Source organism: Barbatula barbatula (genome assembly GCF_947034865.1).
Source record: "Barbatula barbatula genome assembly, chromosome: 22".
Lineage (NCBI taxonomy): Eukaryota > Metazoa > Chordata > Actinopteri > Cypriniformes > Nemacheilidae > Barbatula > Barbatula barbatula.
The window spans coordinates 5,647,105-5,662,975 of NC_136785.1; the positions used below are offsets into that span (position 1 = coordinate 5,647,105).

Sequence of the window (15,871 nt, forward strand, 5' to 3'; positions counted from 1 at the left end):
CTATCAAACTACAACCCATCACGCTCTCTAAGATCTCAAAAAGCAGGACTTTTGATAACACCTAGAATAACTAAATCCACCAAAAGGGGTCGAGCCTTCTCATACGTAGCACCTAAACTCTGGAATAGCCTTCCTGATATTATTTGAGGATCAGAAACACTCGCCCAATTTAAATCTAGACTAAAGACGCATCTTTTCAGCCAAGCATTCACTTAATGCAACATATGCTAAATAAACCACCAGGAGATGCTGACATTAGATATTATTTACTAGAATAATTTAATTTACTATATAAAACACCATGTAGCGTGTTTTACCCTTTTTTGGGGTTTTATTTTTGTATCTTTCCCCTGTAAAGCTGCTTTGGAACAATGCAAATTTTGAAACGTGCTATATAAATAAAGTTGAATTGAATTGAATTGAAATGTATTCAACAACAGACAAAATACAATGGCAAAACACAGGGGTATATATATACACAGGGAAAGTGGCAATGAATCAATGAATAACTACGGCAACAGATGAGATGGGTGTGGTCTGTGATTTAAGTCCATGGTAACTAACAAGGTGGCGGAGCTAGACATAAACAACAGAATGACACGACAAACTACAACAAAGGAAACAGACAGGACCATAACAATAAAAACATTTTAATTTATAAAAGATATTTAAAATAAATGTTAAATATTTTTTTGGTGACTGTTTTTCTAAATCTATTGGTCTATTTTCTCCCCCTTCCTGTTTCCTCTCTCCCTCTTGACTCTTAAATCTTTACTTTCACCATGTTTTCCCTTTATTTCTCTTACACCCTCCATCTGTTTCCAACCACCTCTCAATTCCTCTCCTTTTTACTTCCTGAATCTCTCCTTCAACATATCTGTATTGTCACTCTTCTATAATAAATCTCTCCTGCTCTCCTTTCTTTTTTGTCTTTCTCTCCCTATCTCTATCTGTCTCTTTCTCTATGGTCGCTCTTTCTCAAGCGGCTTTGGCCGTGTGAGCTATATCGATCAACGAGCAGTGGGGTTACGTGCTCCTGTGGACCATTGTTCCGCCCTGCCCTTCTGCTCTTTTACAGCCTATACCAGTCATCATGACAACAGGTTGGGCATTATTTTATGAGCTCCTTCCTGTAGTGACCAATGAGTATTTAACATTTCATTCAGGTTACTGGATACCCGTACGCACACTCCGCGTTTTCAGCTATACTATTGGGGAGGCTTATAAGCACATTGTTTACTGTGGCTAGGCTACATGGAGGGCTGCAGTCATTCGCTATCAACTGCAGCCATTACGAATATCACTCTCAGCAACAGGGGCGTGTGACACGTTGCAGTACACAAAGACCTTTCGAAAATATTTTCGAATATATAAGTGCCAGAACAAAAGCCACAGCAGTCCTTGAAATTATTAAACAAACCAGCACATTCTGTCACACAAAGGTGAGTGCAGCAATGTTTTTTTTTGTGATAATGCACTGAATGCACACTCCCAGCGAACTCATCATGACTGAATTATGAATCGTGACCGTACAATGAACCGTCATAACCAGAGGTGTGCTTTTGGGGTCGTGCACCTGAGGCTCCCTGCAGGGTGCACATTTTGCTTGTTTTTTGGCCAAAAAATAGATGGTTTTATTACAATTCCTATAGTTGGTATATGTAGTAAAACCACAGTAAGCATACATTTACCATTGTCTCACTACAGTAAACACAGTTTAACTATGATATTTCAATTAAATCTATATAAAACATAAAAGGTAGTAAATTTGCCAAAATAGCCTTGTTAATTGTCCCTTAAATGTAACGTCTTGGAATGAAATAGATGAGAATTGAAAGAGAGGATTCAATTCTGATATTCTTACATTCTATTCTAGAATATAGAATGCTCATGACTTCAAACTATTTAAAAAATATGATGCATTAGTGGCAAACAGAGCCATGAATGATGTGTGAGGTTATGATTGTTTTCATGAAAGCGTGTTCTTCGTGGTTCAGCTATTTGCCAGTGAATGTTGGTGGTGTCCAGCGCTGTTAGTCAGCTCTGTTGTGACTGTGTGTTTGGCAACAGGGATAAAATAGAGCTGGCTAATTCTGAAACACACCCGCAAGCTGGCCACTTTTCCTGACAGTATAAATCAAACACGAAGCAGCAAAGCCTGAAATGTCCTTTTATATCTCTATTAATGCCTGTGATTCCTTGTTCTAGTATCACAACCAGTTACAACCAAGGACAATGAATGATAATGGGTCAGGATTGATGTTTCCTATTTATATACACTAAACATTATACATATATCGCTGCTGTTGGATCTAACGTCATTATATTTCATAATTTTTCCGTAATAATTGTTAATATTGGTCACCCTTAATGCTTTTCTATGGGAATGGCAAAAAGAGCTTGTTAACTTTAAAAACTCCTGTTAGCATTGTCTGTTTAAAAAAAGAATGTTTCACATGCATTTACACTCTAATGTATTTTCATTTTGACAACATCAACTAGTGTCACCATTAGTGTGGTTTTACAGCCTTAACCAGTTTCCACAAAATGGCACCATTTCAAAAGCACTGACAGATTTACCAACCATCCATCCATGGACAATTCCATTCTGCACAGCAGGACAAATAATCCGAGCAGGCACGCAGGCAGTCCAAGGACACCTCTGCTCCCACTCGCTGAATTTGATTTATCGGTTTTGCCGCCGGAGATGCGATCGGAGTGTCTGTTCTGGACTGAGGGAGCCTGGTCTTAATCAACAGAGCTTCACAGATGTACAGACATGATTAGGCAGTCCAACAACCCGCTGGGACTCAATGCTATGCACAGACAGAACATCCTTGTAAGTGTGGTGTGGAAAACCTGAAGTCATCTGGGTGTTTGCATCTTTGAATTTTTAGTTCGGTCTTATTTTAAGTACATGATCTAAGCTTAGCCAAGGGCTTTTCAGCCTGTGACTTGAGTTGGTTAAGGTAAACAGACCTGAGCTCAATAGCTTATATTTTATAATGGGAAGATGTGGCCTAGTGGTTTAATATTTGGGCTGATAATCAAAATGTGATTTAGTTTAAAGCCATTCAACTTATTAGTTAATATAACTGATTTGACCTACTGTAAATACATTAGGTTACACCAGCAAAAGCTATTTTTAAAGGTTGAGTAAGGTAGAAATCGCTCCTTGAGGTAAACTGAAATATTTTCACTCGTTTAGGCTGGTTTTCATGGAACTGGTTTTATTGAAATAAAAAATAGTTCACTAAATCTGGATAAGCTAAACAAACAATGATCAGTTAAATATTTACATTGATGCATTTGTCAGATGCTTTTATCCAAAGTGAAGAATAACATTTAGTGCGCCTGTTCTCCGGAGATCAAACTCATAACCTTAAAGTAAAATTGCTAGTGGCAATTTAAATCAGCTGAACAAATGTTGTGCACATTCATATTGAAACTTGCTACGAATAAAAGCATCTACTAAATGCTCAGGTTGAAGTTACTGACCTGAGATTATATTCATGTGTAAGATTTCAGTCCTATTTCAGTCCTTTACAACGGATAATATCTTTTAAAAGCTTTTAATTCTGAAAGCATTCAAATCTGTTAATTGTCCTAACCGCAGTCTCTATTATCAAAAACAGGTAAAGATGAAAGAAATAAGCGCAAATGGTAAAAACCTGCCTGAAATGAGCCATAAAGCTTTCAAACGTTTTTGAATACAAAGCAGCCATTCATGCCTGGGTCAAGTTCTGATCTGACAGTGGGGAATAAAGCGATATTTCACTCTGTTGCATCACTGGATCAGTTCTTTTTGCTGTCAAAAATCTGCAGCACCAAACACTAAATGCAACAATCAATCTCTTTCAAGCTCTTCCAGATAGCACACTACGTTTGATGGAGAGGGAACTGAAAGATGAAACACAGAAAGAAGTTGAGCCGAACAAACACTGGTGTTGGATTTGACATTCTCGACACTGTTCATCCACCAGGCACTGCTGGGTGCTTGTGTTTGAAATAGACAGAAAGAGACAGAAGATGCTTTAAAGAGAAGGACAATTGCTCCCAAACCCATTGGGCTGCCTTGCTGTTTGCCACCTACATAGGCAGCTTCCTTCTTGGACAGCATCTTAACCATCGTAAGTGACCGCCTCTGCAACACGTAAACAGTGCTTTGCGCAAAATGCTCACTACATTTCAAAAGGGTTTACACATCTTAAAAACATCTTGTGTGGGCTGCTGGATTTTGAATGTCTGTAAATGTCATGATCACACTGTCCTAACAAATAGCAACAGGGTTAACACAATTATCTAGAAACACAACAGTCTGTATTGTGTCTTACCTGTTCCCAATTCAGTATGCTCCAATGCTGTGTGTTGGTTTTGATGCACCCATTCCCCGTTGCATTTAAAGAAGATCTGGAGAGCCGGTCGTGCACGGCAACGTAGCTTGATGGGGTTGCTCTTCACGATGTAAGCATCATCAGGCTCTTGGAGGAAGTGAGGCAATGTTCCAGACATCGCAGAGAGACCGTCACGTGACCCTGTAAACAAACAAGCATGTTGATGTCAATCATCAGCTCACCAGGAAACCCCCTGTTTGGTTTAAATCAAAGGAAGAATATCTAACTGAGCAAATCCTCTTCACCGGCAGCTACGTACCTTCCAGCTCCTATAATCAGACCCATCAGCTGGGGCTCTCTGACAGCGAGCTTACTCACTAGCTTAACTGGCCTGTCAATCACTTTCAAAAGCACCCACAGTTTGGGTGATGTCTTCAAACGAACACCATAAGGTATGGTGTTACCAAGGAACAGTATAAACTGCCCTAAAGATGCCAGTGCAGGATTTCAGGACCATGGACACAGATAGAAAAGCCAGAGCAGGTTTAGCACCATGGACAGCTCATCTGAAGTTTCATCATGTCATTAATGTATATTTTTAAAGCCAGTTTATGGTTGTTATAATTAAGGTGATCGTTAAAAGTCTGACAACGTAACTGTGTTCTGTGAACATATGGAGAAAAATAATCTGCTAAATGCTTGCATGCAAATATAAATTTGGGTCACAACAAGAGATGGACAAGGCTGATCTTCTTCTCTGGGTATTCAAAAGTTTGTTTAAAGAACTATATATATATATATATATATATATATCCAACAAAACGGTTAAGATTTATCTGATGTCTAAAGCTCCAATCAATTACTTATTTGGTAAAAATGAAACTAAAATAAATAATTGATTTGATAACAGTTTCTGCACTGTATCTAGTAACATAAAAGCATTGGCTCATGCAGGTTTGAGTCTAGCCTGCACCATGTCCTCTTGATCCCTTCCCGCAATTACTCTCCACACAATAAAACAGAATAAAAACATGCATCTATAATAAAATATAAAAAAGTGCTGCAAAATATATAATAAACTGTCCTTTGAAAAAATGAAAGCTATTTTGACTGCTCCATGACATCGGCCACGTATGAGTGTGAAATTCCATTTCACACAGTGATATTTGGAGAAAGATTTAAGGTCTAAAAGTGTTTCCTGGATAAAAGACCCACACAAGAGTGACAGGAGCTGAAATATCCACCGCGATTCAAAGCACTTCTATCTTTATCTCTCTCTTTCTGTACACGCATACACACTCGCCCTCTTAGACTCTCTCTCGCCGATTCACTGTCACAGACGTAATTGGATGGGATATTTTGGAAGCGATTTCCCTAAAATCTTAGGCATAATAGATATTTTAGTTGACTTTCAATCCTTGACTTTATGTATGTGTGTTCACAGGTGTGTAATCTTCTGGCAAACATACCTAACACATCCTGATTAGAACGTATGGAGACATACTTGCGTGTTCAGCTCACACTGAGAATGTCCAATACACCTATATAACCTTTTATTACTTAAAGGTTTTTTAACTTCACAAATGACCCCTTGGGTGGCAGTGAATGGGTATGTATATCCAGGAGCCAGGGACCTGGAGATGCTGTCTCAATCAAACTGACTTTTGCTGCACGATGTTTTTTTTTTGCATATGATCTCCGAGACAATTGAAAAATCTATAGATTCCTACAGATTTTTATCTTTTATCATCTCCCATCCCTCCTCGTGGCATCATTCCAGAAATGGCAACAGAATGAAACATGCAAACAGAACACAACATTTTTTATGCATTCTGGCACAATTTCATGTTAGTACCGTTCCAGTGCTTTTGTGCTTACGGACACGATATGCTTCTTTTCAATATAAACCCTCCCACACACAAACCGCCAGGTAGGAGTGCAAACACATTCATACTCACAAAGACGGATAAACATATTGGGCTATGCCATTCTATACTGTAACGTGCCAACGCTATTTTCGCACACCCACAAACAAATGCATTCACATTAAGAAGCAAATATACAATAGCAGCATGCTCGCGCACGGCCCCATACACAATCGCACTTTTTGACTTGTACATCAGAAGCTTTTATCCAGGTACCATCGCAGATGTTCCGGGGTGCTTGACATGATAGCAGTCGGATGAAAGGGGAAAATAGTAATAATCCGACCGAACCACAGATGAAAGGAAAGCGGGGAAAGAGAGTGAGTGAGTAAGCGAGCAAGAAAAAGTGAGAAAAAAAATTGAAAGGGCTATTTCAGAGTGACGGATGATGTGCAAGTCACATCTGTATGCAGAGTGATACATATAATACAATAACAGCAAGCGAGTAGGGGACAGTTTGTTTGTTCCCAATGGAAAGCAAAATCCATCTGTTTCTTTTTACTAAGCAGCAAAATAATACATTTTAAACTTCAGTTGGCAAGCGCATTGCCGGCAATGCATCATATATTGTGAACGTGGTTCGGCGTGGGGGAGAGCACATTCTGGTTACCACAGTTACCCATTTATTCCGACGAAAAAATGGGAGGTAACACCAAACCACTTTCATGTCAGACTTTGTCTAAAGCATCTTAGAACAACATTTCAGATGGTGTACAATGATGTAAAAATTTTGTATGCCGTCAAGGAATTTATTCGGTAAATGGGTTTCTATCGTATTTAATTGCACACATAAAAATGTAACCGACTCAATTCAGCGCATACGTTTTTTATGTGCTTTTTAAGAATTGACGTGCATCTTTGCGTTTGATATGTCTGCGCACAAGCACGCACATCTTTTTAAGCTCACAGGGATCAAATTAAGTTCTCTTTTACATATTTTTTCACTTGAATATATCGGCAAAACATTATAAACATGTGCAAACGATAAACTATCATGACGATGCGGCACTCGCCGGATCGGTATAGTCCAGGGCGTCATTCATGTGCAGCTTTTATTGTTGAGCCCTGTGCATGGCGGGCATTTCAAAAAGTTAATGCAAGCTACCAGGTGCCCGCAGGCACAACATTGGAAACCACTGCCGTAAAGGAATAGTACACCCCAAAATGAAAATTCTGTCATCATTTACTTCCTCTTTTGACGTTTCAAACCTGTATGACTTCCTTTCTCCAACAGAACACATAGTTCCCCATTGACTTGCATTGGTTTTCAGTCTATACAATAGAAGTCAATGGGAACCAACAGTTTTTGGTTACTAACATTCTTCAAAATATCTTCTTTTGTGTTCTCCAGAATAAAGAAAGCCACACAGGTTTGAAATGACAAGAGGCTGAGTAAATGATGAAAGATTTTTCATTTTGGGGTGAACTATCCCTTTGAAATAAATAAAAAAGAATTATGGGATTGTACTTATTTTTGTCAAATATGAAATAACATAATATTAAATAAAATGTAACTGTTTTCTTACCATTATAACGATAAATAGTTCTAGGGAGAGGAAAAGGTTCTATAAACGTGTATGTGTGTGTTTTTGTGAGGTGCTAATAGTGGTGAAAGGAGAAGGAGAGTGAGAGATGATTTGTAATGCCTCTCACTTACTTTATGTTTAAGCATACATGTGTTTGTTTTTTCCAAACCTCCCTCGGCACAGTGTTCTGACAGCTATTTAATGTGTCTCATTTGCATGAGTTGATAAAGCACCGAACTGTTCTCTTCCAAATAGTGACGTGCTAAAACAGCAAAATGGCCGTCCTCACCTCCTCAATCCCCTGCTGTCAGGGCCGAGACGGTTGCCACGGCAATGATATACGAGCGACGGGCCACCCCGGCAATAACGGCGGACACTAGATACATCTCACGCCACGGGACCAAAACAAGATGTCAGTGCCAACAGCGTTGAGCAATGAGTTTATCACACACACCTGTCTGTCACACTGAGAGGTCTCCATCGCAGAACACACACACGCTAACAGTGCTGCCATGACTTAGTAATGATAAAAGAATGCCTCGCTGATGTTAGATTGCATCTAGTGTTTCTGTCAAAGCGCATACATATTTTTTTGTGGCCAGACGGGAGCAGAACAAAGGGGGTTAAGGGGTCAATGAATATCCCAGGTTTGGCTCAGACCTCTGTGAATTTATCAATGTGTTATTTGGTGAAATAAGAATATGATACAGTTGTTATATTGCAGCAAGTAATTTATCATGTCAATGGAGATAAAAACGGAAATAATAAACACTACTTTTACAAGACCACAATAGATAATTTTTTACTACATATATTGTCCACTGCCCAGCACAAAATCAACGGATTTAATGTGTGACATAACACTGAAAAAAGAAAAAGATGGTGAAAGGAAAGAGGGTGTGTGTATTATCGTAATGTGTTGATGTAAGATTACCAAATTAAATGAGTTAATGTGATTGGACTCATCAAATAAAGACGTCCCCTAATACATCATTTCAATAGAAGCCTGTCAGGGGCCAATAATTTAGTGTTTACTGATTGTCAAAGAAGCAAAGACAAAAGACAGACTGAATGAATGAATGAATGAGAGTTGTGTGTGTAAGAGAGAGAGAGAAAGAGCGAGAGAGAATTCTACTACATTAACAGTTTCTATAAGTAACATAGCCATATCAAATTTAGTTGGTTAAGGTGTCCTTACATATTGGAAGATCATGAAAATTTTGGGACTGTCGAGAGGCCAATTTTAGCTGAGAAAAGGGGATAAATAAAGTCAAGATAACATGAGCTCACAAAAGACACCTCAAACATTTCAGATGAAAGAACTCTTGCATGTGTGGAAGAGATTTTACGGACGACAGCATGGGTCCTTCCAGATTGAAGACTTTCTCTTTCTTCATCCATCTCCAAAGAGCTTCACACTAAATGATATTACTGAGAGTTGTTTATTTTTCTCATTGCTGTCCAATGGGATCAAAGTTCCTTGGAACCCCTGAAGCGCTCTTCATATGCTTCTTTTTTCCTTTGATACAGTAAATGAATCATCGAATAAGTTGATGTTATACATATTCCAGACATGCACCACTTAAAGTATGTACTGTAAAAGCAAGAATATAAAGTACGGATACAGGCAAATTATTCACAGTAAGGATTACTCACTGGTAGGGAGTAAAAAACGGTAAAAATAGTACAGAGAGTAATTCACATGCAAATAAATAATCTTTACCCACTTCGACATAATGTATGAGAATTTTTACATTTTCTGCCAAACTGTGAAACACTGAAAAGCCACCAAAATCAAAACAGTGTTCGCTTCACACTTCTCTTAAGGCATTGCAATTACAACACTAAAATGTGTTATGTCAAATGTCTGCGTTTAGAAATAACAACTTTTCAACAGGTCAAAATAAATTTTATTTTTGAGCAACATATAGAACATGTCGTAAAAAAGGCTTTAAATTACAATATTCTTTAAAAAAGTATTTTTGTAATATATATTAAACGTTAACATCAAATCAATTAGACGACTCAATGGTGTTATTCATGCTCATACCTTAGAAACCGTATCAAAGAAAAAATTTGTGGTTTTGAAACCTTGACTCTTTAAAACCTCTGTAAACCATGAAACCGGCCCATGCCTAATAACAACTAGACCACGGACCCACTTTTAACTCTTATGCAAAGGAATTCTGAATTCTCACAGCTGTAATTTAAAATGCCTTTGAGCGTTAAACTTCAGACATCGTGGATCCCCTGCAGACTACAGCATCCTCTCCCACATGTTTTCTCTCTAGGTATCCCATCAAAGGTTTTTGTAGACTAGTCCATCAGCTTTGATGGTGAGTTAGGTAAGACTGCTGCAGTCTTTAATGTCCCATTGCGTCCACTGTGAATTCCTGCCTGTTTATGCAGCATCTGCTTAAAACCCACAACAGTATCCAAACCTCTTTTTTTGGAGAAATGCAAAGAAGAGACAGAGTGAAAGCAATGCAACATGGTAAGACAAGAGAGGAGAGAAAAGAAAACATAATATGAGTGGAGACAAGAATATAAAAGATGAGAATAGAGAAGACAAGAAGAGTAAACTATAAGATACCATAAAGAGGAGATGTGGGAAAAGACACAGTGTACAATCTTAAAGGTAAGGTGCTTAGTGATGCCTAGATGGTTCCATAAAGAACTCTTAACATCTAAAGAAGCTATCTGTCTCACAAAAGGTTCTCTGTGGTTAAAAAGGTTCTTCTGAATGGTTCTTTGTGGAACCAAAAATGGTTTGCTGTGAATACCTGTTAGACACCTTTATTTTTAATAGTGTAAAAGAGACACTAAGAAGAGAAGAGGAGATAAGAGAAAGGAGACTGAGAGAAGACACAGAAAAGAGACATAAAGAGAAGGGACAAAAAGAGATGGAAAAAACACACAGAGAAGATGAAGAAACAGAAATTATAAAAAAACAACAACATGAAGAGCAAACTATAAGGGAACATAAAGAGAAAAGAAGAGAAGACAAGACAAGATAAAAGACTATACTGTACAAGATCGGTAAAGACTAGAGATTAGACAAGAATAATTTTCTTTTTAAAAGACCAAAAAGAGAGAAAAGGTTAATAAAAGAGTAAAGGTTAATAAAAGAGAATAGAAAAAAGTAGAAAAAAAGAAGAGAAGATAGAAAAGAGACTCAAAGAAAGAAAGGAGAATGAGGGCTGAAAGGCTTTGGAAGCTCCTGATGAACATGGCAGACACATTAATCATGAATCACACTGAGCCGTGAGACACTAGAGAAATGGAGGGAAGTGAAAGAGAAAAGACGTCTGCTTTCCACACACCAAGTCCAAACCTACAGCTCTGAAAGTATTTCAGAGAAACGCTTTCAAGGGTTTACAGAGAGTTCAGACAACACCATGGCCAGTGTTCTATGGAAATGAAACAGCTGGAAATAGATTTAAAGAAACCACTTTTACCGAAAAGCCCACCACCACGGCTTTCAAAATATGCATATGGCTCCTGGTAATAGTAGATTCTTCCAAAAAATAAAAAATAAAAATCTCAGGAGTTGCTGCAATGACCTCAATCATTCTAATCAAGTTTGTTCATCCCAAAATAACCACCTGGTCACCATCTACCAAACAACCAAGCGACCCTCTATATGTTCGCTTCACATCCACACGACTCTGTAACCCTGCCGTGCTGGTTTTATAAAGTGCCAGAGAGGCTCATTCTGTCAGTCAGTGTAATTAGCCTCTCCTCTCTCATTCAGCCACTGATCAGAGCTGAGCGTGGAGACAGGTGAAGGAAACCCAGCAGGAGAGAGGAAGAAGAAGGGAGGGCGAGAGAAGAAGAGAGATTAAAGAGAGAGAGATTGATCTAAAGCCCTACAGTGAGCATCAGCAGGAGGCATCACGGCTCAAGAGGAGAGCGTCGGCGTACCGCACACATACAGATTTACCGTCGATGTCTGCACACCATCTGTTCACATACGTGATATGATCCAATATCAAACGTGTGCTGCAAGAATCATTACCAGGGGTACTGTCAAGGAATCTCAGAAGGAACCTAAGGAGATAACTAGTGACTGAACGCTGTTTTTGCTAAATGAAGGTCGGATTTCAAACTCTTCATCTCTCTAGGGACGGCGTTCTGAGAACTTCCTATGGTGAACATCTGTGTAAATCGTGCAGATACAGCTTTGAACGTCTTAGTTGCTCGGCCAACATCTTTCCTTCTGTTTCTCACCAAAAAATTCTAATTATTGGATGGATTTTCCAGTAGTAACATTACTATTAAGAGGGTGTTGATCAACTTAAAAAGCTTTAAAATATGACGCATGTCTTAAAAAACAATCTGCAGGTATATTCTTGTGATAATACATCCACGATGACTGTTATTTCGAGAACAGTGTAAAAAGCCAACTCCAGTCTCTCTGCCCTTTCAATATCTCCTTTCATTCATTACCGCAAGTCTTTTCATTCATAAGAGAAAAAGGGTTGTAATTACAGCCTTTAAGTGAGAGAACGATTCAGCACTATCTCTCTCTCTTTCTCTCCATCTCCTGTTAACTCTCCACCCGCTCCTCTCTTCTCCATACCATTATTAAATGAAACTCAGAATATATTACAATCTCTCTTTCAAGTACTCCGACAGCTTTAGGAGCGGAACAGATAAAATATACCTTAAATGTTGTCATTTTGTCATTTCATTAAAAACCTGGCAGCTGAGAAGAACTGAATTCCATAAAAAAGTTAATATCCTTCAATGAGAACGAAAGCGGATCGTTCTGGTGAATTTATATTATCATTATTCTGCTGTCACCGTGCATACGTGGCATATGGAAAAATGTCACTCATAAAACTTGCACCTTGTACCTTTTTTTACACGGAATCCATCACAAATTGAGATTATCATTGCGGCAAGGTGGGACAGGATCACAGGCAGACTGTTACAAAATAGAGAAATCACCGTATGACACCCGACTGTCCTCTATGATGGAACATTATCTTCTAAGCACACTTGAGGAAGTTCTGGAAAAACGGTGACAGCAAAACTCAGATGGGTTCTGGCAAACGGTGACAGCAATGCGGAAGACTGAAAGCATGACAAGACATAAAAAAGATGAAAAATTAAGATTACATAAAACTACTGAACTTTTCATAGGTACATATACAAATATTACTGTTATAAATGCCTGACCAAATATATCCCAACTGAATAAAACAGCACTGCAGTGGAACTTCTGTTAAGCATTATTGTTTATATGTAGAAAGATATTTCCAGTGACTAAAGCACCTGTGAATTCTAAATGTCAGACTCACGGATGAGGATCAGAGGGATTTTAAAGCCACAGCTCAGTTTAATGGTACCTTATGAGGGCTTGAGGTTTTCATTTGACAAACCTTTGCAATCATAAACACCTGCATTTGTCAGCGATGGCCATGTTTAAGCGGCAGAATTGCACCCTACTGACCCTGCCAGGAAGTTTTCTTTTATATGGTCAATGTATAGAAAAATATATCAATCATCAAAAATTCATTTGTATTGAGATGCAACGGTCATCTTATATTCGCCTCACTGGTCACAAGATTATGTTTACAACGCAAAGGAAATTTATTGCAGACATGTTGGTCATAAATAAGCATTCTAATGATGCATAATATTAATAATAATGTTATTAATTAGAGCACTTCTTGTGAAGGATGGAAAGAATAGGACAACCTTTGGAAGTCAGAAACGCTTTCCCCACAGAATATAATTCAGTGATGAAAGCTGTCTGTAGTTAATAAAAGAATATCGACAACACTTTTAAACGAAACACACAAATGCGCAAACCATTGCTCAATGCAAGTGAAGCATTCTTTCACAATCAACAAACCTCTAACGTCTGACTTAAGTCAACCCACTTTCATCAAAAAGCTGCTCACTGCTACAGTTCTCAACCAGCTTTGATTTTGCTTGTTCCACCAGCCAGACCAGCATAAACCAGCATAAACTAGCCTAGAAGTACACATTCCTCCAAACTGGACTTCTCAACAAACAATCATTCAAATTTCTAGGAAATGCTTTGATTTTTTTCTTTGTTGCATTGTTTGGCCATCTGTGCTGCACTGTAGATATCTTACGGTCCATCAGCCAATCGCAGTGCTTCGTTTTGACCTCCTCTTCAAGGTCTCCTGCCTATTATTTCTACCTGATTTCCACTGAAACGACAGCAAATCGGAGGATTTCAGGCTTCGTTTCACCGATTCTTCCCTTTGTAATGGAGCCCAACGCTCTCTTATTACGCTTTTGTGCCAGTTTCCAAAAATTCCAAACAAATATATAACCACACAAATGAGCAAAAGACATCGACGACAACCATTGTTTCCACAGTCACATGTTGTAGTTCTCAGCCATCGCTGTAAGCCTCACCTCTCTTCATTAGCTTTTAAAGCTCACTAATCAGAGGTTATAACCAGTCTCACCCCTAAGTTCTACTCAGCATCAGGTCCAATAAAGTGCACATTAACACGGTTCACCCTCTTCTGAATTCCTCACTGCCTGCAAACTGCTGTCGCTCTTTAAAAGTATCACACATGATGTTGGAAATAACATGCTTTTGTATATTCACAGGTTTATTGTGTGAAAAATAGACTGCAAATGAAGACATTGACAATTTCTTTTCATTTGTAGTAAAGTCTCCTTAGGTTATGGCGTATAAGGAGCCTATAGTAAATCATTTTAATGAGGGTGTACGTGCTTTGTGTAAAAATGTAAGAATTATAGCTACAGGCCTTAAGAGGAGAGTTTAAAAATATTCATCGAGCAAAAACTTTATGTGGTACATTGAAACGGAATCTAAAACGAGGTGATTTGCATTTGCATAGATGACACAAAGCTCCTTGATATGAATCTAATTCAATTATGCTAAAACAGAAATGATTATAAACCTACGGGTGATAAAATTCAAATATAGATTCAGTGCTGCAATATAAGTCATCATTTCAAAAGGCGTTTTAGATTTAATGACCGACATGAGAGAGGAACTGCCGCAATACGATGATGAACACGTCAGTTCAAGGTGAGGTCACAAACTCAAACGAAAAACAAGAGAGGTCTATAGTAACCTAGAATAAGCTTTATGTTTATTGATCCCGTGTTTGGGAAGAACCAGAGACGGATGTGTGATCGTGAATGTGCAAGTTTATTATTGCCGTCTGGCTTTTGGCCTCCGAGAGAGAAAGAGAGCAAGCGTATGTATGCGTGCGCTACGATTAACGCTAACCTTCCCCAAATACCCAGGCTTACTCACTAATCTCCATACACTGATACACTTTAGGATGTAATAGGGCCCGCTGACAGGCAGAAACCCTCCCTTTAATTGATCTGTTTCGGTTCAAACTCACGGCCGAGCTCGCCTCATTCTCTCTTTTCTTAAAGGGACGACTTTTCTTTTTTATGCATAAACATCGGGTTCCTTTTATCCTGTTAATCCTATGGATTTACCATAATCAATCAACCACAATCCCGTGCAAACAAATTATGCCTAATCAAACGCTAAGTCTCAACACAATCGATGACCAGAAAAGCTCGGTTGCTTTGGTTTACATATTTGCGATGAGCAAAAGTACACATTCGTAATACATCAATGTTGAATTTGCTGTAAACTGTATCAAGCTGAACAGGGATATAGAAAAACACCGGGCAAACAAAACGTAGCTAGACATCATGCATGGAAAAACATTTTTCACTGGTAATTCCACGCTACAGTCTCGCTTTGTTACCGGCACATCACATACGGCGCTCAGCTGACTGAGCGTACCCCCTAGTTTTTCAATCCCAGGCTCAAGTAATCAAATCAGGAGGCACAGGGAGATTAAATCTGGGTTCGGCTGGTCAGCTGCCTGACCAAGCATTCTCTTCCACCCCATTTCCTGTGCCAATCTTTGCTATTATTTACACCCACTCATTTCATTCCTCATTCCTCCTCTTTATCTCCCTTGGACACCACCTTTCTTTACTCCCTCTCTCCATTCATCCTACTGCCCCTCTTTCCAAGAGGAAATAAAGCCAATTATCTGATACATCACTTCCTGTTTCTTCCACGAAAGCTTTTTTT

General features: G+C 38.7%; 1 protein-coding gene across 1 annotated transcript in view; it reads right to left on the reverse strand.

Moving 5' to 3' along the window:
* Nucleotides 1-8,266, reverse strand: part of unc5da (unc-5 netrin receptor Da) — a gene marked incomplete at its 5' end in the record, with an annotated part of 63,684 nt that extends 55,418 nt beyond the window's left edge. Inside the window, 3 exons of the mRNA XM_079487034.1 lie at nt 4,335-4,535; nt 4,622-4,766; nt 8,240-8,266. Of these exons, the coding sequence (XP_079343160.1) occupies nt 4,335-4,535; nt 4,622-4,766; nt 8,240-8,266 (373 nt within the window). The remainder of the gene's footprint in view (nt 1-4,334; nt 4,536-4,621; nt 4,767-8,239) is intronic.
* Nucleotides 8,267-15,871: the final 7,605 nt, after the last annotated feature.